This window comes from Callospermophilus lateralis, chromosome 9 (assembly GCF_048772815.1).
Source record: "Callospermophilus lateralis isolate mCalLat2 chromosome 9, mCalLat2.hap1, whole genome shotgun sequence".
NCBI classification, from domain to species: Eukaryota; Metazoa; Chordata; class Mammalia; order Rodentia; family Sciuridae; genus Callospermophilus; species Callospermophilus lateralis.
Window position 1 is genome coordinate 8,238,629 of NC_135313.1, and position 26,727 is coordinate 8,265,355.

The 26,727-nt window shown below is 46.4% G+C and overlaps 1 protein-coding gene across 1 annotated transcript; it reads right to left on the reverse strand.

The window, feature by feature from the left end:
• Positions 1-682: 682 nt before the first annotated feature.
• Positions 683-10,478, reverse strand: C9H2orf72 (chromosome 9 C2orf72 homolog). The gene is made up of 3 exons (XM_076866159.2): positions 9,872-10,478; positions 6,572-6,685; positions 683-3,302 (listed from the first exon to the last, which is right to left on the reverse strand). Exons 1-3 carry the CDS (start codon positions 10,476-10,478, stop codon positions 3,163-3,165), a joined length of 861 nt encoding a protein of 286 aa, XP_076722274.2. The 3' UTR covers positions 683-3,162.
• Between the last annotated feature and the right edge of the window lie 16,249 nt (positions 10,479-26,727).

Here is a 26,727-nt window from a genome sequence, read left to right on the forward strand (position 1 = left end):
TCTTGATCCACTAACACAAAAAAGCAGGGCAGAGGGCTTATGCAGCCCTTCCTACAAACAGCCAGCCAGCTTCCTGCACTTGCTCATTATGCTGGCTGAGTTTGCCATGCAAACAGACCAAAGTCCAGACCTCCTGACCACAGGCAACAAGCCTGCAGAGTTACTGTGCTGCCCTTAAAGCTTTCAAGTTTACATTGTCATTAACCTTCCCAAAGAGGTTAGGTCCTTGGTTCTGGCCTGGAGTAAGTGGCTCATTTACATCTCAGGTTGAGGGCTTCAGCCCTTGACCTTGACTTTTTTTTGCTTTGACAATTGAGAGATTCCTCTTGGAGATAAACACTTTGAAAGAAGAGAAACTGTGACATGAATATTACAGAGGTTTCTCTGAGACTCAGTTGAAGCTGGTTTAGCTCTGCAAAAACACTGTCTACCTAACTGTTATCTCTTAAAAAAAAAATCTCTTTTTAAATATTTACTTCTACTTTCCTGTTACATATTTTCCAATTCCAGCCATTAGGGCTGTGGGGCTGTCACCCAGGACTGGGTCACTTTCAGGCTGCCAACTATTCGAGAGGCTTAGGCCATTTGCTCAGATTCCCTACTCCCAAGAGCCTGTGAGGAACACGCTATGAGAACAAAGGGGAAGATTCACTCCATTTTGATTAGACACCAGTGGGGTACTGTTTGGTTTTATTAGATATAAGGAATTATCCATTCAAGTCAGAAGCGGCAAACTATTGCCACATTAGAGATTAGTACCAGAAAACCCAGGGCTGGCTAGTAGACCCTCACCCATGGCTCCTGGGAACCACTGATCTAATTCAAGGTCTCTGGCTTCCCACAGGCCCACTAAACTTCATGCCTTCTAAAGTCCTTCAGGGAAGAGACCCACCATCAAGATCATCCCTGGTAGCACCCAGCTAATCTGTCTGCTAGGAAACAGCACTGAGACTGTCCCTTCAAGGATGGTGCACAACATAGCCATGTCTCAAGGAAACAGAGATCCATCTCAGCTCTGTTTTACCAGTTGAGAGTAAGCACCCAAATCCCAGGAAACAAAGACCTTTTTCTTAACTATTCAAAAGAAATCCTGAAAGTAATGAAAAAATAATGTATAAAACACCACTTAAACCATAGACTGCAAACTCAAATGCTCACCTGAGCCAGCACCAGGCAGGTGTCATGTGAAGGAAGTGCAGTGGGGGATGGGGTGGGTGGGAAGGTAGGAGAGGGCATCCAAGTGGAGAAGGAAATGAAAACATGCCCCACATCCACCCAGAAAACTAGATTTTTTTTTTTAATGTGCCAAGTTTCGAATATTGGCAACAAATACAAAAGATTTTTAAACCCTGTAACTTCTGCCTTAAACAAATTCCTAACTTATAACAAACCCCCTCCCCACCACCAGATAAAATTCCAACCAAAATTATTATAAAGAGATCAATGAGGAAATAGAAAAATATAGCAGCTTCAAATATACCAGTCTCCCCAGTTAAAAGTAAAACCAATGAATCAAAATTTCTTGAATTCCTGCTATGTAAAGATGCCAGCTGGATCTATCTACTGGGGAGACAACCCTGCATTATTAAAAAATGTCACTGCTACCCAGGCCCAAGGAAGATGTTGTCTCTCCCTGCGAGGCCAGGGAGGGGTAGGACCTGGCTCCCTGTTATGGAAAAGAAATTGAGGCACAGAGTAGAGAGCGCCCTTCCTTAACATCACAGAGCCCCTCGGCTAGAGGCTTCCGTTCTACAATTTGGCAACATCACAGAGAAAGCTGAAATAACAACTGGAAGGTCGTGAGCTAAAGAGTGGCACGACTGTGTCTGCAGAGCGAATCGAATCGCAGGAATGAATGGGCGTGGCCACTTCCCTGACGGGTGGGGGGTTCCCACCGGGGAAATCAGGAGCTGCCCTCCCGCTTGAGTCTGAAGACTGGATTTCTCCAGCGCTCAAAGTGGACAAGAGAGGGATGCCGAGCAGTCTGTGGGTGAACACAGGCCTTGCCGGCTCTGCAGGGAACATCATCGCCCCTCTGACTCAGGCCACTTAGAGGAAAGGCTGCACACACCCTGGGGTGCCACAGTTCTGCAGAGCCTCAAAGTAGAGAGCTACCGGTCTCCTTGGCTTAGAGAACTGAGGTACAGGGCTGAGTCGGCTTTGACCTTGGGATAGGAACTGAGACCTAGAGCTGACCCGAGCATCCCCTGCCCCCTGCCTTCCTCTGGGTGGTGCTGTGGGCAGCTCCCAGCATTCTTACTCTCCAAGGACTTGGCACAGAAAGTCAATATCAACATGAGAAAGAGAGCAGCCCTTTCTTCTCACAGGCAGGCAGGGCTATTTCTGTCCTGGCCCTGCAACACACAGACCATCTTGGCTCTGGCCTGACAGGCCCCCGGGGCCACAATGTGGTCTTTATTTTGGCTTGTTCTAAGAGCCAAGGTCCCAGAAGCCTCACACTCTCTGGGGGACTCTTCCTAGAATTTGACAGGAAAAAGGAACTGGTTCTTCCAGAGTCACAAAGGTGTCACAATATTGAGTGAACCAATTCTTCGCTACTGGAGACTACCCTGTACATTGCAGGATTCCCACTAAATGCCAGGGGTGCCCCACAGTCTGTGACCCACCTCAACACACAGGTTTCCAATGCTGCCTGGAAGGGCAGCCCGGCCCCTGGCTGAAAAGCCAGTGGGTTGGCAGCCCCTCATGCATTTGAAAACAGAAGTCCCAGAGATGGAATGACACACCCCAAGTCACAGCCCAGATCTGATGATATCTGGCCCAGAGTTCCTTCCAGCTGCACTCTCCTGCATGTGTCCAGAGTGCTGCACACACCCTGGGGTGCCACAGTTCTGCAGAGCCTCAAAGTAGAGAGCTACTGGTCTCCTTGGCTTAGAGAAACCAAGGTACAGAGAGCTAAAATAACCTTACTATGATCACAGTAGCAAATGGCAAGTGGAGAGCCGGTCCCAAGGGACAGTTTTCCTAGGCCCTGCCTGTCTTAGCAAGTCCTGCTCCCGAACTGGCAATAGGGAATGTGACAGCCCCCTAAAAGAGGGGTTTTCACAGTCACCACCAGACAAGGTCGACTTGGGGGCTCAGTGAGAAGGGCCAGGCCTCAGGGTGTGGGTCAGAGCCAGGGACAGTCCGAGGGTCCAGCCTTCATCTGGTTTCTCCAGTGGGCTCAGGGGGCGTGTGAACGACTCCATCACAGGTTTTGGGACCACTTTCATGGTCTTCACAGTCTCTGTTGGGAAATATGGTTGTGAGCGCCAGCTCCTCCTGTGAGTCTTGGAAGTTCTCTGGAACACAGAAGGAATGACCAATCAGAAGAAAAAGTTTATAAGTCGGTAAGCAAGGACTGAAAGGGAGGAAGTTGCCCCAGTGCGTATCTGCTTTAAAAAGCCAAACAAAATACAGATCAAAAACCTTAAAAATGTACATACCCTTTGACCCAGCAATTCCACTTCTAGGATTTTATCCTGAGGAAATAATTAGGAATAATTAGTGGAACTGCTGCAGCCATCTTGCTTCCAGTCTAAGGAGGAAACATACATTGAGGATGGCCCAGAAGAGAGGAGGAAAAATCCTGAGTCTTTGTGGAGTTCACTGAGTTCCTGGATCAACCAACTCTGAAACCAGCCCCACCTCTGGACTGTCCTTTAGGTGTGATAATGAATTCCTTTATATATCTTATGCTGTTTTAAGCCCCAGGCTTCTTACCAGCATCTGAAAGCATCCTGATTCTGATTCAGTGTCCAGCAAAGGGACTCAGAGAGAAAACTATGGCTCATACATATGGTGGGATTCAGCATTAGAAATGATATATGAAGTTCCATAGAACTAAAAGCACAAATGAGTGCAGTAAATTAGGGAAATCGGAATATGATCTGTGGATTACGCCCATGTCAGTATCTCCATTGTGTTACAAAAACTTCAGATGTGGGCTGGGGATGTGGCTCAAACTGCAGCGCACTCGCCTGGCATGTGTGCGGCCCGGGTTTGATCCTCAGCACCACATGCAAACAAAGATGTTGTGTCTGCCAAAAACTAAAAAATAAATATTAAAAAATTCTCTCTCTCACTGTCTCCCCCCCCAAAAAAAAAAAAAAAAACAAAACTTCAGATGTTATCATGGGGGACACTAAGTAAAATGTACACAGGAGCTCTTTCTCTTATTCCTTATAATTGCATGTTAATCTACAACTACCTTAAAAAAGATAAAAGATGTTACTGACATAATTATTGCCATAATATGTTATGGATGAAAAAAACAGATTCCATGTTAAGTATAAGGTCTTTTAATTTAATTTTTTTTTTTAGTCGTAGATGGACACAATATCTTTATTTTATTTGTTTAATTTGTTTATGTGGTGCTGGGGATCGAACTCAGTGCCTCACACAGCACCTCACACACACTAGGCAAGTGCTCTACCACTGAGCCACAACCCCAGCCCAAGTATAAGATCTTATATTTGTCATGCTTATTATAAATGTATGTACAGTTGACTCTCTATATTCCTGTATTTTTCATCCACAGATTCAACCAATTAAAAAAAGTTTTATCTGTATTGAACAAATACAGATTTTTTTCTTGCCCTTATTTTCCTAAATAACACAGTATAACAATTATTTTACATAGCTTTCACAATACTATAGGGAAGTAAGTAATCTAGAGATGATTTAAAGTATACAGCAGGCGGTCTGGGTGTGTAAATTAATGGTAGAGAATATGCTTAGCAAGTATGAGGCCCTGAGTTCCATCCTTAGCACCACAAAATAAATAAGTGAATAAAGCATACAGAAGGATGTACATAGGTTATATGTAAATTACACACCATTTTACATAAAGGACTTGAACATACACACATTTTGGTTTTCAAGTGGAGTTCTGGAGCCCATCCCCTTGGATACCGTGGGATAAAAGTACATAATCCATAAATGAAATTTGCCTTTTAATAAATTGAGTTCTACATGATATTTGTTATATGCTACAGAGAAGGAAGTTATCCAAAATTTATGTACAACTGTTAATGATTCCTTTGCTTTATTTCCTCCCTAGATTCATGACAGATGCTAAATGATGACCACAAAGTTAAAAGTTAACATTTTTGTGATTGACTGGTTTTTTTTTCTTAATATTTATTTATTTTAAATTGTAGTTGGACACAATACCTTTATTTCACTTATTTATTTATTTTTTATGTGGTGCTGAGGATCGAACCCAGGGTCTCCCACTAGCGAGGCGAGTGCTCTACTGCTGAGCCACAACCCCAGCCCCTGATTGACTGTTTTGAATACCTACTTCATTCTGCAGATTAGATATTACCTAGAAGTAAATATTAAAATTTAAATAGTACAAAGACAGTGAGAGAAGGAAAGACAGACAGACAAATGGAATGGTCTACCCCCAAATATTGATTGTTGTTACTGCTGAATGATAAGGATCAAGTGAACTTTTAGTATTCATTTTCCTTTTCTTAAAATATTTTTTAAGCTTTCAACTACCATAGGCAAAATTTGAAGCTAGCCCCAAGATCATGGCCCTTTAAGTGAGCTGCCCCTGTATAAACCCCTCCTTCGATGTGAGTGGGCTCTGGGAATACAGAGACAGGTGTTGAACAGGGAGCCTCACAAGACAGAGGGGATGGCTAGTCACTCCTGTAACTACCTTAAACTGTGTGACACTGCCTCAGATTAGAAACAAGGGAGTAGATGTTGTTGGGGGGCCTGGTGGGAGCAAGAACAAACAGCCCCACTAACAGCAAGTCAGGGACCTATTAATGTTTCTAGTCTGAAGCTACTAACTTTTGTGGCAATTTCTTTTGCAGCAATATGAGGCTGACATATCAACTATTTTTAAAATAAGGGACACAATGTCAGTTTATTTTAAACTACTGCCCATTGTCTTTCCCTTCCCTCTCTCCTGTCCCACACTGACCCTTGGGTCCAGGCCACAAGAAGTCTCTCCTGGGCTGCTGCAGTCCCTGACAGCTGGGCTCCACCTCTGTGCTCTCCCTGCCCCCAGTCCAACCCCTTTCTAAACCACCCTTCATCTTGACAGCTCTGCTCAGAAACCACCAGTGGCCCTCTACCCCTGAAGGACATTCAGAGCCCCCGGTGTGGCCTCACTCTCCTCTTTACCTCAGGCCTTTCCTCTCCTTGGGTACCTCAACCCTGGACACTTCCGGGGGCTTTTCTGATGTCTGCTGTCAAGTTTCTGCTCGGGCTGTCCTCTCCCCCAGCCTTCTCATTTCTACTTACAGAAAGACCTCCATTCCCGGCTCACGTGTTACTCACTCTGACACCCCAGCCCTGGATCCTCAGGGCGCCTGACTGCAGAGGCCCCCATTCTGCTCACCTGCATTACAGACCTCCTCACACCTCCTTCACTAGGTGGCACTCCTGGGGCAAAAGCCCTGCCTTCCCACTGCCTGGAGGGGAGGCAGTTCACATGGCTCCCCCCATGCCCACATGTATGCAGCAGGTGCTCCATGGATGTTCTTTTGCTCTGTCCTTGAGGCCCCTGTGTCTACACCCTCAGGAAGGTCCAGGAAGCTGAAGCACTCACCCTGAGCTGGGCTTCTGGAGGAGGTGGCATCTTGGTCCTTCCTCTGGCTCCAAGGACCCCAAGTAAAACAGGCCAGCAGTCCTGGGAGGCCAGGTCTCTCCCAAGTTCCTTTTTCTAGGAAGAACACAAAGCCCCTCAGGTCAAGGTCAGAAAGATGGCTCCTGCTTCATAAGACTGGAAAACGTTCTGTCCAGCAAACCAAGAGTCTCAACTGTCACCGGTCCTAGTTTCAACTGTGATCATTTCATTTCATCCTCGAAAATTACTCTATGACATTGGTACCATGCTGGGAAAACCATAGCAACAAAATGTGAAATTAATTACAATGACAAAGCACCAAAGAGAATACTCAAGGGCAGAAATGCCTCCCTGATTTTTAGTTCAAACTCTTGCTTAACAGAAATAGATTTAATATTTTTTTTGTTAATCACATATGAAACAATTATAATTTGAGACAATATTGATTCTAGTTCTTAGCAAAATTAAAGTACCATCCCAGTTATTTGGAGATCACCTGGGATCCCCAAGCATCTGGAATAAAGTCAACAGGAAATGTTTTCTTTTCCTCCTCCTTCCTCTTTTTTTTTTTTTTTAAGAACGATTTGGATCCAGGTGTGGTGGCACAAGATTGTAATCCCAGCAACTCAGGAAGCAGAGGCAGGAGGATTGCAAATTCAAAGCCAGCCTCAGCAATTTAGGGAGGACCTGTCTCAAGATAAAAAGGGTTGGGGATATATCTCAGTTGTGAGCGCCCCAAGTTCAATCTCCAGTACTGCAAAACAAATAAATAAACAAAACTATAAATTAAGAAGATAAAAAGGACAGGGGAAGTAGCTCAGAAGTAGAATGTCACTGGGTTTAATCCCCAATAAAGGCAGGGGGAAGTTGGAGCTCATTGGTAAAGCACTTGCCTATCATTCTTTTGGGGGTCAGAGTTACTGGGGATTGAACTCAGGGGTACCTAACCACTGAGCCACATCCCCAGCCCTATTTTGTATTTTATTACAGACAGGGTCTCATTGAGTTGCTTAGCGCCTCAATGTTGCTGAGGCTGGCTTTGAACTCATGAACCTCCTGCCTCAGCCTCCTGAGCCACTGGGATTACAGGCGTGCACCACCATGCCTGATTTATCATTTTTAAGGCACTGCAAAAAAAAGAATAAAAACTTCTGGCAGCAGATAGGCAAAACAAAAAAACCTGTTTACAGTCTTTACTCACAGATTATTTACTCTTAATTTATATCCAGTTCTAACAAGATGGGATCCTTAGGCTTTCAACCCAAAGGCAGCTGGATTAGACACTGAAACTGTGTAAAGCAGAATTGACACAAGGCAAGCAACTTAAAAAAAAAAAAAAAAGAATTATCTGCAGGCAGTAAGGAAAGAAATAGGAAAACTTAAAAACCAGAGCATCCAATAGGAAAACCTTAGCAACGTGAGTCCATTTGGTGTGAGGGTAATAACACTGTCCACTGCAAAAGCTGCAAAGAAATGGGCAGGCAATGAATCATAACTACAATCCCTTTATTCAGTAATGAAAGCTTTCATTTTGTTCAGTGTGTGTGTGTGTGTGTGTGTGTGTGTGTGTGTTTTGCTTTTTTAAAAAAAAGAAAAGTAGGAGAGAGTTTAACATAAAATGTTGCCTTTGCAAAGCATTAAACTTTTTAAAGGATTTATTTAAAAGGAGGTGAAGAGTCATTTATCCCATTCTGTATGCCAGGCAGGGTGTTAGGATTAAACCCACAGGGAACGGGCACAAAATCATATGGTAAGAGCTTAGACAGCAGGAAGGCAAAGGGTTCTGGGTTTTCATCAGTGAACTTGCCAACTGGAGTGCAGAGCTTTCCAGGAGGACTTCCTGGAGGAGGAAGTCCAGTTTGAATGGAGAGGTGAGACTGGCCAAGCAGAGAGGAGGAGGAGAGAAAAGGCTTTTCAGGCCCAGGTAGAAGCCTTGGGTACAAACATTTAGGAGGCCAGAGCAAGGTCCCATGGGAATGGGAGAATCCAAGAGATTAAAGCCTGGGAGAATTTTCTAGGCATCAGCTCATTAGGGTGCATAAAATTTGTGTGAATTTCCTTCTTTCCCCCAGAGGGCCAGGTCAGGGAAGAAGGGGCTGAAAACTTGATCAGAACAAGGCTCCACAGGAGGTATTTCCCTTGCTAGTGGCTGAATTTGAGGCCTAGAGGCCTCAACAGAAAGTGGGTGAGGGTGGGGATGCTGGGGTGCATCCCAGCTGAGAGGGATAGCCCTTGCCAGGCAAGCTAGACTTCGGTGAGTCTGTGACTTTTTTAACATCACAGGAAGCAGGTCTCCCTGCTGAGAAAGCCACCCCTCCCCATGTCCGGCATCTCCCAGTAGTTGTCCAACCAGATACCCCAGGAAACAACACAACCACTCTAGTTTTCATTAACCCTTCAGGAGGTGGAGGCTGCCGGGTTGGGAGGGCTGCCCAAGCTGAGTGGGGAGCTGAGTGCAAAGATCTCCCGGTTTTGCCAGACTCAGCATTACTAAATGTCCCCATTTTAACCCCCAAACACTGGAGAGTTCCTGTAAAACCTTGTGAACCAGGATGGGGGAGATGCTGAAGCCTGCTCCCTCTGTGGACAGCAGCTGTCTCCGCTGGCGGGGGGTGGGGGGGGTGGGGGGGGTGGGAGGGGGGACCCACTCCCCTCTCTACACTTTAGAGCAGGAAGATGGAAAAGTGCCCTCTGCAGCGGGTGTGCAACCTGAGCCCGAAACCAGGAAGCACTAGAAAATTCATTATTTTCAGTTCCTGGCAGCCTCCTCCAGGCCCACAAGTCCCTTACCCCGCCGGACTTCCCCACGGAGCCTCCAGAGTGGCCTAGAGATCTCAACGCATCCCTGGCTGCACTGCGCCCTGGAAGCTCCAGGCACCCCACAGTCCCAGTTTCCACACACAGGTGTCCCACCACCCCAGGCTTCGGCATCCCAAGGCTTTTCCGTCCTCTTTCCCCATCCCCCTCCCCCCACCAACCCTGGCCAGTCCAACCCTTCTTCCTACCACCTTCCTACCTTATGCTCGTCCCTTCGGCCTTCCTAGCGCCCTGCATCAGGCAAACACTCGAAATCTCCCAGGGCTGACTGGACCCCTTGTCCAGGGCCCGCCCCCTAAAGCTAAAGTGCTGAGGGACGGCTACTAGGCACCTCCGCGCACTCGGCCTCAGTTTACTTAGCTGCACAACAGGGGGTGCTACAGGGGTCCCACCCGGGGAGCTTCCCAGCCGCTGCCCGCCCGCCCGCCCGCCCGCGCCTTGCCCGGCTCCGCGGCGAAGCCTCACCTGGTCGCCCGGGCCCCGCGGCTTGCAGGGCTCTGCAGGCGGCCGCTTGGACAGCCAGGCTGGATTCCGGGTGGCTGGGACAGTAGGCGGCTGCCTGCACCGGGCCACCCGCCTGGCGGCCGAACACTGTGCGCAGCAGCGCCTCCAGCAGCCGGAGCCCGGGCGCCACCGCGTCCTCCGGCCCCGCCTCGGCCACCAGCACCCCGACCAGCGCCGCGCCGGCCCGCCTCCGGCCGCGCACGTCCCGCAGCATCTCCCGCAGGCGGTGCCGCGGCTCCCTGGCGGCCAGAGACGAGGCGCGGCAAAGCACGAAGACCAGCGGGGAGCGGATGGCGCGCGCCGCCGTGCCCAGCGCCCTCTGCGCCCCGCACGCCGCCCCGGGCCGGGCGCTCTCCGCCGCCGCGCCGCCCGGCTTGCCTGCGGCTGGCTCGGGTGGGAACACGGCCGTGGCGAAGTCCCGCAGCAGCGCGCGGCTCTGCTCGCGCTCCCACAGCTCGCCCACCAGCAGCACCTGCCCGCGGCCCCCCGCCGCCTCCACCAGCGCCAGGAAGGGCGGCTCGGCCGGGCTCGCGGGCCGCGTCTCCAGCGCCTCCAGCTCGCGCTCCATGTCCCTCGGCCGCCGCGGCCCGGGAGCCCCGCAGCCCGTCAATCCGGGCCGCTGCGCCCGGGTCGGGAGGACACGCCCCTGAGGGCCGAGCCCCGTCGGACCCCCAGCCCCGCAGGCGGCGACTCTGGCTCACCCGCCCAGAGCGGGTCCGCGGGGGCGGAGTGGAGGGAGGGGGCTTTCTCCTCCAACCCTCTAAGGGTGGCTCCTCCCGCAGTGCCTTGACCGACTAAGGGAAACGGGTGTCTTCGATTCATTCATTCACCATCCATCCAGCCACCCAACAAATACTTACAGGGCACCTACTAGGTGCAGGCTCAGGGTGGAGGAAGACAAATTTTCGTGTAAACAAGGTAAGATTGTTCTAAGACCTGCAGTAGATCATTTATTTCTGAGGAGTCCCACATGATTTGGGGGCAGGGCCTGGCTACCTGTTGGCTTTGGAGTGGAGGTGGAGCCTGCGGATAAGGGGTTAGGGAGGTGAGAGAAAGGAGGGGAAGCAGGGGCTACTGCTGCCATCCAGCTCTTCTCCCGGGCCTTGAACACTATCAAAACCTGCTGGAGGGCCCACTGTTTCCACAAGTGCTTACTGCTTAGGATCACAGCCCTTGGCATGGAAGCAGACTGGCTCCCTGTAGGGCAAATCTAGGGGAACAGGAGTGGGACTGCCATGGTGCTCTGATCTGCCTGGAAACTCTTGGTAGGTCCGAAGCAGGACGGTATTTCCTTTCATCCTAAAGGTCTAGGTCAGTTTTGTCCATCAGAACATTCTGTGATGGTGGGACTGACTTGTTACCCGTACTGTGCAAGGCAGCGACCACAGGCCACATGTGGCTGTTACAGAGCACTTGAACCGAGGCCAGTGCAACAGAATTTTACATGTTATTTAATTTCAATTAAATTTAAATAACTGTGTGTGGCTAGTGCCTAAGGCTTTTTATTTCTTCATCTATTGCAGAGTAATACACCATAGGCCCCTTTGTGTCAGCAACATGTTAATACCCAGCCCTGTCCTTCACTCTATAGCCCTCAGTTCTTTCTTCTAGTTCCCTGTTTCCTGCCCTCTATAATTATGCTAAAACAAATCTTTCTTGAACACCTTACTCTTTGCAAACAGTGGAGATTCAAACATGTATAAGACAGCCCCACACTAAATATAATCATCCAACAGTTCTTTTAGCCAGCGTTTGAAGAGAGGGTCCTGTATCTTTATCAGGGTCTTCATTCATGTGACTTTTGAATTTTTTAACTTTCACTTTATTGGTGAGTATAATTATACATAATAGTGGGATTCATTATGCCATATTCATACACACACATAATTTGTCGTTCTCATTCCTCAGTGCCTTTCCTTTCTCTCTCCTCCTCCCTCACTATTAATTTACATTCCCTTGGAATCTCTGCTCAAAGCAGAGATCAGAGCTCCAGATTTGGAGCGAGAATCCCTAGACTGGTGTCAAGATAGAGTTCCAGCACCACCAGGTTGGAGATACAATCATTCTACCTGTATTAGTTGAGTATCTACTGTATGCACGGTGTACAGTGCTTGGGAGACAACTGTGAACCAGCAAGTTTCTACCTGAGATGCTGCCATTCTATCGGGTTGGGGAAGAGAGACAATAAACAAATAAACACACAAATGGCCATCAATGTTATGAAAAAATAATAATAGTGCAGGACTGACAAGGTGGCAGTCTCCTTGAGATGTCGGCCCCTGTGCACATAACACTCACCATGCTACAGAAGCAAGAGGGAGGTTAATGAGGACTCTTAGAAACTAAGGTTGAAAGACCCCAGCCCAGCAACCTTAGGCTTAGTTACAAAATTATTAGGGCACATCACAAACCTGCAGACAATGGGGTTTTCAGATAATCAGTTAAGTGTGACCGATTGAAAAGGGAAAAACAGGATGGTTGGGAAAGAGCAGAAAAACAGATTCCAGGGCATGCCTGAATAAACAGGGGCTAATAAGCAGGAACAGAAAAATCAGAATGCTCATATGTAACTGTCATGTGGTATTGTTCCAGGAACATAAAATGAAAAATAACTTTACCCTTTAGGTAACCTATATGCTGGGTTCAAAATAGCCAATAAGAAACCTGTTGCTTACCGCGCGCGCGAAACCTGCCCCTTGACCCTATAAAAAACCTGTACCCCAAAGCCCGGTGTGCCAGCTCACCAAAGCTCCGGCTGAGGTTTCGCTGAGCACCCACAGGCGTCTGTGTCTGAATAAACCTCATGCGTTTGCAGCCAGTGCCTCGTGCGTCTTTCCTGGACAGGGAATCGGTGGGTCTTTCAAGGTAAAGCTTGAGAAACCCCCACATCCTCCATCCCACTGTTGAAAAGTGGGCTGAGTGAACACCTTACACTCACGGTCTTGTCTCTGGTGGGGATCATGGCCCACCCCTACCCCACCACAGCTCTGGGAGGCAGAGACAGCCTTGCTGGCTGAGTATGACAATGTCACACTGGGCTAGAAGCATGGAATAATGAGACCTGGCAGTCCCTTCTCTGCACTTCATGGTTCAAGAATCCGTGGATTCCAGTCACAGGAATCATGAAAAGAACAGTGACCAAGGAGAGTGCATTGAAGTTCTCTGAGAGGAACTTCATTAGTGATGGGAGGTGGCCCTCACAGTGGGCAGGTTCATATCATAAAGGCAATTCCCTTCTGTCCCCATTCCCTGAGCTCCCCAGGAGGGAGACAATAAAGGTAGACTGAAGCTCAGGTGGCTGTTATCCAGGGAAACATGAACTCACTGGGAAAAATAATTAGGTTTCTGGAAATCCTAAAACAAAGCTGATTTAAAGCACACATGAATTAAGTTTTGTTTCAGCTACTAATAACAGAGTCTAAATTGTAACATAAGCACAACATTAGTTAATTTCTCTTTCTCGTGGACACTTGTCAGTGGGTGACTTATGGTTGATACAGTAGCTTTGTTTTTCTAGGTCTCTAAGGACTCACGTTTGATTCCAGGTCACTGTTCTCCTCTCATATCTTCATGACCCAAGCTGCCAGATAAAGCTCCAGCCATCACATTGCACCTGAGCAGTTTGATAGTAAAGGACTAAAAAAGGAATAAAAATCAGATTGATATCAAATCCAAACAGCAACATTGGATCTGAGAAAAAAAAAAATGAAAATCGTTTCAAAGTATTGAAGAAAAATCACCTTAAACCTGGATGTGGATTTCTAGCTAGATTATCAGGTAGACACAGAATCAGAAAGCTTTTCATATTTAGTCCCACTTTGAAAACACAACTAGAGGAACTATTCCATCAATAAGTAAATCAGGGATTGGGGGCACACCCCCGCAGCAGGGTGCTCGCCTGGCATGCACAAGGCCCTGGGCTCACCTCCAGCATCATCACAAACAAGAAAGAAAGAAAGAAAAGAAAAAGAAGTCTCAGAGTGCTCAGTGATAGCAAAAAGAGGGAAAGGGGGTTAATTAAACCCCTGCCTCCATTCTCTGCAGAGCCAGCAAGCTCAGGCCCTTGGCTCTCCTTCCTGACCACAGTTCACTCATGAGCTGAGGGCTGCAGTTGGAGTCCCTGACCCGTAGAATGGGGAGGAAGGACTGCCAGGTCTCTTTGTTCTGGGCTTGGAACCCCAGGTCACAGCTGTGTTCTCCTCCAGTGTCTGGTGTGGGTGGGGTTGGTGACAGTCCCCACCAAAGACAAGAGCACAGTGTAAGGTGTTCACTTAGCCTACTCCCCCGTTTTTTTTGGCACTGGGTGGAGGGTGTGCTGGAGGCCTCCCTCCCTCCGGTTTTCACATTGGTTTCTAGCAGTCCTCATAGCCTCTTTCTGCTTCTGTGGCAGGCTTAGGGTTCTATGCACAGAAAGGGGACAGTGCCTCAAGGACACTGCTAACCTTGTCTGTGGGCGCAAGCTGAGAAGGTGGCAGAGCCAAGGAGGGCCTTACCAGGTGAGCTGAAAGGAAATTGAGTCCACCTAGGTCACCTTTTGAGGAGCAGGGGAAGTCAGACTGTAGATGAGAGAACCTTCATTTTAGCCTCTCTCTTGAGGCTGATCTAAATCCAACACACTCTGCCTCCTGAGACATGTATCCTCAGCCCCTGAATTTTCAGGTAACAAATCCCAAACTTTCCAGAGGTGGGAAGAGGGACAGATCAGAGAAGGGGTGGAATGTTAAGCAAAGGTTGGAGTCCAGGGCCAGTGGACTTTATCTTTCTCTGTTATTTACATGGCAAAGATTCTGGTAGGAAATTAACAGAAAATTACAAAAAAACTAAAAAAAAAAAAGGGTGTGTGTGTGTGTGTGTGCCAAGAATGCTCCTTCCTCCTCTCCATCCACATTATGGGAAATCATCTGGTGTTTACTTGATATCTGACACAATCATTATGAATTTATCTTTATTGTATGGAGAATGGAATGTCATCTAGAAATATGCTTAGGAATTCATGTCTTCATGCAGTGTTATAATCCTATAAGAATTTAAGGATTTTGAGTTTTCCAGTCTTTTCTTCTTCTTCTTTTCCTCTTCCTTCTTTGGGCATGGACCTGGGGGAGATCAACATTAAAAAAAAAAGTCACTAATTTGTTCTGGAGGCAAATTGAAAGACAAATCTGTAATGAAGTTCAACCTTCTTGGCCCCTAGTTCCTTGGTCACTAGTAGATACAGTGGGGCCCAGCAACTGGATGTCCATTTGATTATAAAACTTAAGTATTTATTTTGGTGTAATTCACAATCTTCTTCTCAGCATTTTTTTGGAAAGAAAATAGGGACAATTTTAAAACCCACCCATTTTCCTGTTATTACTATTATTAGCACTCTAGATTTTTAACAAAGTATTTGCTCAACAAATATTTATTGAGGGGCCATTATGCATTAGTTGCTGAATTAAGTCCTGAGATATGCATAGTTCAAAACTTAGATGGTCACTCTATGCCTCCGCCAGACCTCACAGCCCATAGTACACTGCTACAAATAAGCTCATATAGCACATAGTGTTCTTCTATCTGGTTTAGTCACTGGGTTTATATTTTCTCCATACTTTTCCACGTCAACACCTATAGACTGACATCATGTCAGACAGCTGAATATATTGTGTAGACAATCAGCCATAATTCATCCCAGTGAGCGCCCCACTACTGTGAACTTTTATGCAATTATAAAAAGCAATTTCTGTGCACAAACTTACATGCACACACCCAGGAGCTGTGTTTACCATTTCAGGATGCTCTTCAATCATCCTCCAATACACCAAGGTAGAAAGAAAACTCATCCTGTGCCTCAGCGTCTTTTTGATTTTTCTGGTTCAATGACTGCAGTTGTCCCTGGGTGGTCTTCCTGTGTACTGGTCTGGCTTATTTCTGTTGGGTTTTGCTGACTGAGTCTGCTTGCAAGAAGAGGGGGTTCCGCTTCCTATTTATAATGGCACTACTTTCTACAGCAATGGCATCATCTCATGTGTTGGTCTTGTTTAGCCTCATTTTGTTTTGTGCTGGGGATCCACCCAGGGCCTCATTCATACCAGGCAAGCGCTCTACCACTGAGCTACACGCCCAACTCCTAGTCACTTGTTAATGATTAAATTGCCTTTTCACTTCTGGTGGTGGAGGAAGTCAACTCCCCTTCTACTGAACACCACTACCGTCTTCCGGCATTATCCTGGCACTCAAGTGTATATATAAGATGAATGAATGAATGGACAGATTCCAGGACTGGCGAGACGGCGGGGTGAGGAACAGACAGTTCGCAGGTAGGAGGTAACAGAAGGGAAGTGGAGGCGGATGAGCTAGCAGGCCTGAGTTCAACATGGATAAACTAAAGACACATGCCTCAGTTCTAGAAAAAACACTGGAAACACAAAGAGACTTAGTTTAAAAGATAATAGATGGAATAATGGCAAATTATAGAAAGCTCTGGAGGGAGGAACACAAGTCCCAGGCCTTCCTGGGAAAAGGGCTGGGGATGTGGCTTGGTGGTAGAGTGCATTCTTAGCATGCCCAAAGCTTGAGTTCACTTCTCTAGTACAAAAAAAAAAAAAAAAAAAAAAAAAGACAAATTAAATCATAGTCAATGCACCCAAGATGAGAGACAGAAGGATGAAGGGGGTCGGGGGAGACATAGGGACAAATAGAAAACTCAACCATATCAATGGTTATTCACTGTTAATGAAATCAGTTCTTTTTTGCAAAAAGTGGAGATTGTCAGGCTGAAGAGAAAAATGTATAGAACATTCACCAAAGTAGACTATAGGTTGGGTAATAAAACAAGTGTTAGCAAATTTCAAAGAGCTGGAAATATACATGATCTGAGGTATTAAATTTGTAATCAGTCACATGTGGAGAGAGACCTTGGAGGATGAGAGACATGCTGGGGTGCTCCAGCTCCTACCAAACTCCCAGGTGAATGCAGCAGCATGAATAGCCTCAACTCCACCTCCCAGAGCAGAACCACCACCTTGTTGAGCCCCACTAACCCACAGAGTCACAAGAAATAACGCTTCATTGTTGTTTTAAGCCACTAAATTTTGGAGGTCTTTAGTTACAGTGGCAATAGACACTTTGAAACACAGAAGAAGCTTTGGATCAGGGATGGTCCTTCAGAATTATCCTAAAATGAGATCCAGGTCTTTTTACCCCTATGTGGACCTGCTGTCAATTTGTGTTGCCTCTGGGAAGTGGTTTGGTATTGGATGAGACAACTTTTTGTAGCCAAAGCAGTGCCCTACGAGAGGCGTGGTTGCAAACACTCAGCAGCAAACAGTCTGGCCCCTGGGGTGATTAGCATCTTGCTCTGGGGAGCACATTACAGCATTCACTACAGACACAGTTCTTCAGCCTCTCATGACTTCCTACTGGTGGAATATAGGATGCCAAGACAAACTTCTAGCAGAATGTATCTAGCTTATGAGGAGGAGGAAATAAGCAGACTAAAAACATAGTAGGTGAGTCAGGGAGCGTCATGGACCTGGATTTCTGGCCCTATGTGAATGCTTTCCTGCTACAATTGGCTACCTGCTGGTAATCATTTGTTGGCTACCTCATTCTGTTTTCTCATGAAAATAACCTAATTTCCATTCAGATAATCTGTTTTCCCTCATGCAGCCTACTTGCTTCAAGGGAAGATGACCACAGTCCAACTCATGGTGGGTCCTGGGTGGCTTAAGCCAATCCAGAGTTACCCACCGCTTCCAACCATTGGTGGTTACATGACCTAAGTTGGTCCAATAAGAGTGATCATAGGACTCTCACTTGGAATGCTAGGAAATTCACAGGCTCAAAGGCACTCTCTCAGGATGTGGCCAATGACCCATTGCAACCCAGGGTGCCGTTGGCAGCAGTTGGTTCTCAGAATGCAATACCCCAGAGCATGGCACTTTGGCCTGCTGAGGAAATTGGAAGCCCTGGGAAGCAACCTTGGAAGCCAGTGTCTCTGCCCTCCTCCTGTCCTCTGTCTCCTGCTGTGCTCTCTCCCCTGAAGTGAGTCATAGAAACTAGAATTCTTCTTCCCAAGGCAGGGCATGGAACCTAGAACCTCTCTTCCCCAAAGCAAGCCATAACATCTGGAAGCTGTAGAACTTTCTTCCTTGAAGAACTTCATTCCAAAGGGTCCTGTTCATATCCAGGAGGAAGGAGTGCTGCACAGAGAGGCCAAGAAGAATCTGAGCAGAAGGCCTTGTGGGGTTTCCCCTCAGCGTGTTACCCATTGGCTCATACCTTTTTGTTCAAGGTTCTAAGGTTGGGAAGCAACCTTGGAGTCAAGTCTCTCTGCCCTCCTCCTGTCTTGTCTCCTGCTGTGCTCTTGAAAAGTGGGAAAAGCAGGTTGTAAAACCATGTTATGAAATCAGAACCAAAGGGGAAAATGGCCATTTTCACCAAATGATTGCTTGGTGGAGGAAAGTGTGGAGAAGGGAGAAGAAATCTGTTTTCCCAGTTGTCTCAGCTCCAATCTCTCTGATGCTGGAGAGGAGGAAAAAGAGGCACCCCTCTTCCTGGGGGAGCTTCTGGGGAGCAAGGACACCCAGGAATGGTAGGGGGGTGGTGGCTGAGCCAGGAGCACCAGCTTAGGGCGCTAGTCTTTGTGATGCCAAGCAGGCTGGGGAAGGATGACCGAAATGTGCCCTGCTCCCCGACACAAATCATGCCTGTGGGGTCTTCCTCTGGGGAGGGGCTGAACCCAGGGCCCCTGGTTCTGGGAGTGAAAGGAACAGGCAGCAACAGGCCCCTGGAGAGAGGAGGAAGTGGCTTGGTTAGAGGTTTAGCCAGCTCACTGGATTTGAGCTGCTGGTGGGCAACAAATCTGTCTTGCTGAGTCCCTAGTCATCCAGGACTAATGTGGCACCAATGGAGTAGCAATGAATGAAAAGGGTGGAGGAACCAAGGCCAAGGTGGCAGCAAGGCATCCCCCAAAGGGTGAGCCTCCTGCCTCTGATTTTCAAGCCTGGCTTCCCAGCTCCAAGTTCTGCCCCTTTTAATGCAAACAGTATTTCTTAAGGCGTTGCTTGTGCCCGGGGAAATCCTGTTGTGCTTAATACCTCTCAAGGCCTATGTGCGAGTTTAAAGTGTTTGAAAAGAAGAATTTACTTTTGAGAAATTTGCATTTTCAGAAAGATTTCAATAGGGGGCTTTGAATACGGGCTTTGCATGTTTGCCATGGACTGTGAAAAGTGCGGGGAGGAGGAGAACGGAGCAGCTGGGCATGGCCCCAGCCGGGTAGGCTGAGGAGGCGGGAAGCTGCCCGTGCCAAGAGCCCGCGGGATGCTGGGATGTGTGTTTTGAGTCACTTTGCCCCCGGAGGTTTCCAGGGAGCTGCTTTGCAAGAGGTAAACTTGCAGCCGATCCCCTGTGCCAAGGGCCTCCTTCCCAGCTCTGCAGCCTCTCCTTTCGAAGAGAGGCATCGGAGGGCCCTGGGTGGCTTGGAGGGCAGAGGCCGGCTATTAGTATTTAAATGGAATTCCACCCAACACTCTCACCTCCTCCTCCATATCTTCTTGCCTCAGGACTCACCTGCTGATGCACCTTTGGCTCTGAACCTAGATCACTTTGTTCTGAAAAAGGTGAGAGAGAAAGCCTGGAAGCGAGGCATTATTTAATACCTGATCCCCTAAAAGTTTACCCAGTACAGGAGCCAGCTATGGGTCTTTGGCTCACCACAGGGTATACAACCCCTGGAGGTCAGAGTGAGAAAGGTGGACGTGTCTGGTCAACATACCTCCTCCACTCCTGTCTCTTCCACCCACATCCACCCGTGAGGTAGTCCTCTTTGAAGTGATAGGAGACAGACAGGCAAGAGTGGTGGGAACATGAGGCTTAGGGAATCATTCTGTAAAATAGTCCCACTGTTGGGCTGGAGTGGTAGCTCAGTAGAGCACTTGCTTTGCAAGTGTGAGGCACCGAGTTCAATCCTAGCACCTCATAAAAACAAATAAAAGCATTGAGTCAATCTACAATTAAAAATTTTATTTTTTAAAAATACACCCAGTGGGTGTAGAAACTGAGGATCCCAAGCAGGCCCAACTCCAGAGAACCAGGGAATGAGTTACTGTTATCATTCAGGGATATAGCCATTGATTTTATTGAAGAGGAGTGGGAATGCCTTCATCCTGCTCAGAAAAACTTATATAAAGATGTGATGCTAGAGAGCTATAGAAACTTTGCCTTCCTTGACCTCAAATGGAACTGACTTCTAAAAGGGAACTCACGTCCCCCACGTTGCCCCCCATGTCTTCAAGCCACCTCATGTTCACCTCTGAAGCAGCCAGAATGAGCCGTCGCCCCTTCTCCTTACAGCAATAAAGAGTTCCTAAAATTAGGGGGAATGAAGCCAGAAATGGATAGACAGTGTAGATAGGTAAATCGAGTCAGGTTGGATGGATATAGGAGGCCCATTTTGAGTGAGTCTGGGAAGTTGAAGACAGTCTCCTGAGATTACTGTTTACCAAGATGTAGAGCCTGGCCAAATAGGCCCCCAACTGAGGTAACCATGATTGTTTCCCAAGTTTCCAGACAAAGGGGGGAATGAAAAACCAGCCTCTATCTCAGAGGAAAGCCTGTCCAAGGAAGGGACATGACCTGTGTCCTTGGAAAGACCCACAGAGCACTCCTAGGCACATTCCCACCCTGCTAAGTTGTTTAATCTACAAATAACAGGAGAGATCTGCTGCGCCAGGTGTCCCTGACTCAGCCAGGCTAGGTGGGGACCCATAGCAACCCCCTAGCAGCCACCAATCAGGGGGGACAGGGAAATACCTGGGATGCCAGATGACCCTCCCAGTAGTTTATGGTGGTTGATAACGTGTTGGGAAACCATGTAATTCAGCATGAACACCCCTCTGGGCTTAAACCAATCAGTTCAAATGAATTCTCCTCTTGTAGTAACCAATCACCCCTACCCAACTTGTTCCCGCCAGTGAATGTGCTAATCATGTTTTAGAGATGTTATTTGATTTTCCCGCTGTGTGTGATGATTTGCTAAGAGATGCTATGATGTATGTGGGGGTCCCTGCCTTCTCCAAAGAATGTATAAAACTGCTGCAAGCCCTGGGCTCAGGGCCTCTCAGTGTCACCAGTTGCTGTGTGCGCGGAGGACCGAGCTAGCTCGCAATAAACACCTCTTTGCTGTTTACATCAAAAAAAAAAAAAAAAAAAAATACACCCAGTGTGCTGACCCCACACACTTTCAAAAAATATTATTATTGTTATTTTTAAAAATTTTTTATTTGTTCTTTTCACTTATACCTGGCAGTAGAATGTATTTTGGCATATCATGCATACATGGAGTGTAACTTTCCATTTTTGTGATTGTACATAATGTGGAGTTACATTGGTTGTATAGTCATTCATATATGAACATAGGAATGTTTTGTCCAATTCATTCTACTGTCTTTCCCATTCCCATTCCCCCTCTCTTCCCCCAACTCCTGCCTGTCCAATCTGGTGAACATCCCCTACACACTTATTGTGAATCAGCATCTGCATGTCAGAGAAAACATTCAGCCTTTGTTTTGAGGGAGATTAACTTATTTCACTTAGCATAATATTCTCCAGTTTTATCCATTTACTGGAAAATGCCATAATTTCATTCTTCTTTAAGGCTGAGTAATATTTCATCGTGTATATGTACACAGTTTCTTTATCCATTCATCTGTTGAAAGGCATCTAGGTTGGTTCCATAGTTTAGCTATTGTGAATTGAGCTGCTATAGACATTAATGTGGCTGCATCACTGTAGTCTGCTGATCTTAAGTCCTTTAAGTATATACCATGGAGTGTGATAACTGGGTCAAACGAAGGTTCCACTCCAAGTTTTCTGAGGAATCTCCATATGCTTTACAGAGTAGTTGCAACAATTTGCAGTCCCACTAGCAATGTATTAGTGTACCTTTCCCCCCACATCCTCACCAACATTTATTGTTGCTTGTATTATTGATAATTGACATTTTGCCTGGAGTGAAATGGAATCTGGGTGTAGTTTAAATCTGCCTTTTTCTAATTGATAAAGATGTTGAACATTTTTTCATATTTGTTGATCGATTGTATTTCTTCTTCTGTGAAGTGTCTGTTCAGTTCCTTAGCCCATTTATTGATTTTTATTTGTTTTTTTGATGTTAATTTTTTTGTGTTCTTCACATATCCTGGAGATTAGTGTTCTATCTCAGGTGCTGGTGGCAAAGATTTTCTCCCATTCTGTAGACTCTCTCTTCACATTTTTGATGGCTTCCTTTGCTGTGAAGAAGCCCTTTTTTTTTTTTTTTTTTTTTTTTTTTTTTTTTAAATAGCATCCCATTTGTTGATTCTTGATTTTACTTCTTGTGCTTTAGGAGTCTTGTTGAGGAAGTCAGTTCCTAAGCCAACGTGGTGGAGAGTTGGGCCTACTTTTTCTCCCAGTAAGCACAGTGACCCCCCACACTATCTTTTCCAAGAATCAATTTACCTGAAGCCCTGCCTGGCTTAAGTGGACAGGATATGACACATTCCTCAGCAAACTATCCCGTATCTGGCAGAGAAAAGCAGGCCCCAAATAATGTCGATAAGAGGATCCCAAGTTACTGTAAAGGGGGAGACTTTTGTGACCCCTTTTGAAGACCAGATCCTGGAACTCAGGGAGATAAAGATAATTCCTCCTAACCATAAAATCTATAAGAATTTATGGTTAAGAATCCAATTAGAGCTGGTCAGCATGAACAGAAGTGACCTAGAGTTGTCATGGCAGTTGTATTAGTGTATTAGGCTTAAAAGTCTGAGGTCATCCTGTGGTCCATTAAAAGTCAAGAGGTAAACCTGGGTGGTTCTTTCTAGAAACTTCTGGGGGATCCCTAATAAAACTGGATAGGGTGCAGTCGCTCTCTTCTCTGAGAGGACCACTCTGTCCCTTGAGAGTGTTCCCTTTCCCCCATCCCATCCCTTCTAATAAGCTTGTTACCTGTTACTCTGAGCAACAACATGTCTGAAATCTTTCTGAATCAATTGCAAGAATAGGGGCTTAAAGTGGGAATGTCTTCCAGTTTCCGGGAAGTTCCCAGCCCTGAAACAGAAGGACAAAGACCACTAGAGTACCAGAGGAACTTTGGGACCCCCACCAGATTATTGTTCCTATGTTACAGAAGCATGTAGAACTGAAGCCCCAAACCTCGCTTCTTGTGTTCCAATGAAGGAAAATTTAGTCAGACACAAAAAGTCAGGCAAAAGAATTTTATGAGTGAAAAATATAGAAAGGATCAAGCAGAGGACTCTCTCTCTCTCTCTCTTTTGACAGATGTCTTAATTGGATTGGGATGGAGAGAGAGAGAGAGAGAGAGAGAGAGAGAGAGAGAGAGAGAGAGAGAGAATGTCTCTAAGCAGAGAACAATAAAAAAAATAATGTCCCTTCCAAATTTATTACTCTTTGGGGTCCACATTCTGTGGTCTTTACCAATCACATTTAGCTACTCGATCACATTGGGAAGGGGAACTTGTGACCCTGGTTGGTCCTCTTCAGAACTGTCATGATGACCATCCTATTTAGGGGGACTTCATCTACAAGTCAGTTCTGTGTGAATTCAGTTTTGGGGGTCAACACCTGCATTAACAGACTTCATCCTAGAGTGCCTGTGCTATTTATGAAATTTCCCTTCTGAAATACATTGAGAAACCTATGGCCATAAATCCTCACTTTACAATGACCTTAGTCAACTTTGCCAGGAGTGAGCCTCATTAGCCTTTCCTTTAAAAAAAAAAAAAAAAAAGCTAACCAATCCCTAAAAAACAAATGCCAAATGTCTTCTTTGGTATAAGGAGAGCAACTAAAAACAGAGCAGGGAGGAAGAGCATGAGAAAAAGATTAACATTAAACAGGGACGAGAGGTGGGAGGGAAAGGGAGAGAGGAGGAAAATTGCATGGAAATGGAAGGAGACCCTCATTGTTATACAAAATTACATATAAGAGGAAGTGAGGGGAAAGGGAAAAAAAATCAAGGGAGAGAAATGAATTACAGTAGATGGGGTAGAGAGAGAAGATGGGAGGGGAGGGGAGGGGGGATAGTAGAGGATAGGAAAGGTAGCAGAATACAACAGTCACTAGGATGGCAATATGTAAAAACATGGATGTGTAACCGATGTGATTCTGCAATCTGTATACGGGGTAAAAATGGGTGTTCATAACCCACTTGAATCAAATGTATGAAATATGATATGTCAAGAGCTTTGTAATGTTTTGAACAACCAATAAAAAAAAAAAGAAAAACAAAACAAAAATATATGTGTGTGTGTGTGTGTGTGTGTGGTGTGTAAATATATAAATAAAATATACATACACATATATAAAATATAAATATTTATATTTGGGCTAACTCAGATATATATATATATAAAATATATATGTATATTTTAGTTGTAGACAGACATAATACCTTTATTTTATTTATTTGTTTTTATGTGGTGCTGAGGATTGAACCCAGTGCCTCACATGTGCAAGGCAAGCGCTCTGCCACTGAGCCCCAACCCCAGTCCTGGCCTTTCCTTTTTGACATGTCTTAATTGGCTCCCTTTATTTCTACCTATTTTTTTCTCAGGGTCAGTACATCTGCTGTTGTTCTACAAGCTACTTGATTGTCCATTAAAGGAATTCAAAGAACCCCCACGACCCTGCTGCTCATTACTAACCACTACCTAACACCAATCCTTGCTGAAGGGATGGTGTGTGCCCTGCTATCACAGAGCTCTGGGATCCGGATGTGCAGCTTTAGCCCCCTAAGATGCTCCTTAAAGCCACTGACATGCATGGGAATAAATCCATCCTAGTAGTTGAATTTATTCTAAGACGGGCCCATCCCCTAGGCCAAGAAATGATTCTAGATTTTATTCTGATGTTAATTAATGAAACAAGGTAATTATAATGGACAGCAAATTAACTAAAATAAAATACCAGTAGGATAAAAAAAAAAGTCTCCAAATGTGGCCCCCTTTTCCTAGAAAAGTGCTGCACTATCTCCTTCTCTCCCTCTTGCTCTCCCTCCCACCCTGTCTTCCCTCCTTCCAATCTGAGCAAAATATTATGGACCCCTTTCTGTACCAGAATACTGTTCTAGGAGCGGGTAATACATCAGCAAGTGACAAAATAGAGAGACACTGGTCCCATTGAACTTCCAGGCTAGCAGAGGGAGGCAGGCAACCCTCCCATAAGCAACAGATGTTAGTGCAACGGGGAATGAGAGTTAGTGGAAATTTGCAGTTTTAAGCTGGTTGGGGTGGGGGGGCTCCTGTGCAAATGAGCAGAACAGAAGGCAACGTGGCCGAGGGCTGTTGGGGAAGATGGTGCTGGGCACAGGCAAGAAAACGGCAGGAGGCCTGTGCAGCTGTAACGGAGTCTGGAGGGGCCAGGAGCTGCAGTCTGAGAAAAGAGGCCCTGCAAGGACCCTGGCTCTGGCTTTCAATGAGATGGGGAACCACTGGGACAGTTTTTTGTTACTGTATGGTTTGGGTTTTTCTTTTTTTGGGGGGTGGGTGGGTGGGTGCTGACTCCTAGACCCAGGGCCTTGCACTTGGTAGGCAAGCACTCTACCACTAGGCCACATCCCCAGCCCCCAAGAGTTGGTTTTTCTCTTCAAGTCCTTTTTCTATGAGTGCATTTTATTTATTTACTTACTTACTTATTGACCAACTGATTTTTCTTTATGCAGTACGGGGGATCTAACCTTGGGCTTTGTGCATGCTCAGCAAACACTCTACCATTGTGCTACCTCCTCAGCCCTTTTTAAGTTTATTTTGAGGCAGGATCTCTCTAAGTTGCCCAGCCTGGAGTGTGTGATCCTTTTGCATAGGGGGAAAAAAAAAAAAAGAGGAAAGAAATTCTCAGTTCTACCCCTGTTGATAGTAGGTCACAAGACCCTCCTCATTCTGGAGAGACCCTGCCCCAAACCTGGAGGGAGGAATTCTGCACAGAGGCACTAAGAAGAATCTGAACAGACAGGCTTGCTGGGTCCCCCGACTCTATGAGCATTAGATGGTGCCCTTTGGGTATGATCTCATCATGTGTCCACACGGCTGTCCATGCTTCAGTCATGCCTGTACAATAAAGTTTCCATTAAAAACCCCAAAGGACAGGGTTAGGGAGCTTTCAGATAGCTGAGCCCGAGAAGGTCCTGGAGGGTGGTGTCCCGGGGAGAGGGCTTGGACACTCCCCTGTACCCCTTCCCTCGTACCTTGCCCTATGCATCTCTTTCTCTGGGTCCTTTCACTATCCTATTTTTTTAAACTAGTTTTTAGGGGGCTGGGGTTGTAGCTCAGTGGAAGAGGACTCGCCTAGCATGTGGGAGACACTGGGTTCAATCCTCAGCACCACGTAAAAACAAAATAAAGATATCATGTCTACCTATAACTAAAAAATAAATATTAAAAAAGCTATTTTTTACTTGTTGATGTACCTTTATTTTTGATTTATTTATATGTGGTGCTCAGGATTGAACCCAGGGCCTCACACAGGCTAGGCAAGCGCTCTACCACTGAGGCATAACCCCAGCCACCCTTTGCAATACCCTTTATAATAAATCGGTAAACGTGTTTCTGAGTCCTGTGAACTGTTCTAGGAAATTCATTGAACTGGAGGAGGGGTCGTGGGAACCTGGTTTACAGCTGGTTGGTTAGAAACAAGACCACCTCGGGCTGGTGATTGCATCAGAAGGCAGAAGGGGTAGCCTTGGAGACCCAGCTCTCAGGCTGTGTCAGCTGATGCTGCCTCCAGGTAGACAGCGTCAGAACTGAATTGGACCAGAGGACACCCACGGCAGCCCCCGCTGCAGC

Bases quoted from the DNA above. Each gene is read 5' to 3' on its own strand.
- C9H2orf72 (XM_076866159.2), bottom strand. From the start codon at position 10,478: ATGGAGCGCGAGCTGGAGGCGCTGGAGACGCGGCCCGCGAGCCCGGCC. The intron at 6,686-9,871 runs GTGAGGCTTCGC...TGTTCTTCCTAG, and splicing joins CGCGGGGCCCGGGCGACCAG to AAAAAGGAACTTGGGAGAGA. The intron at 3,303-6,571 runs GTGAGTGCTTCA...TCTGTGTTCCAG, and splicing joins CTCCAGAAGCCCAGCTCAGG to AGAACTTCCAAGACTCACAG.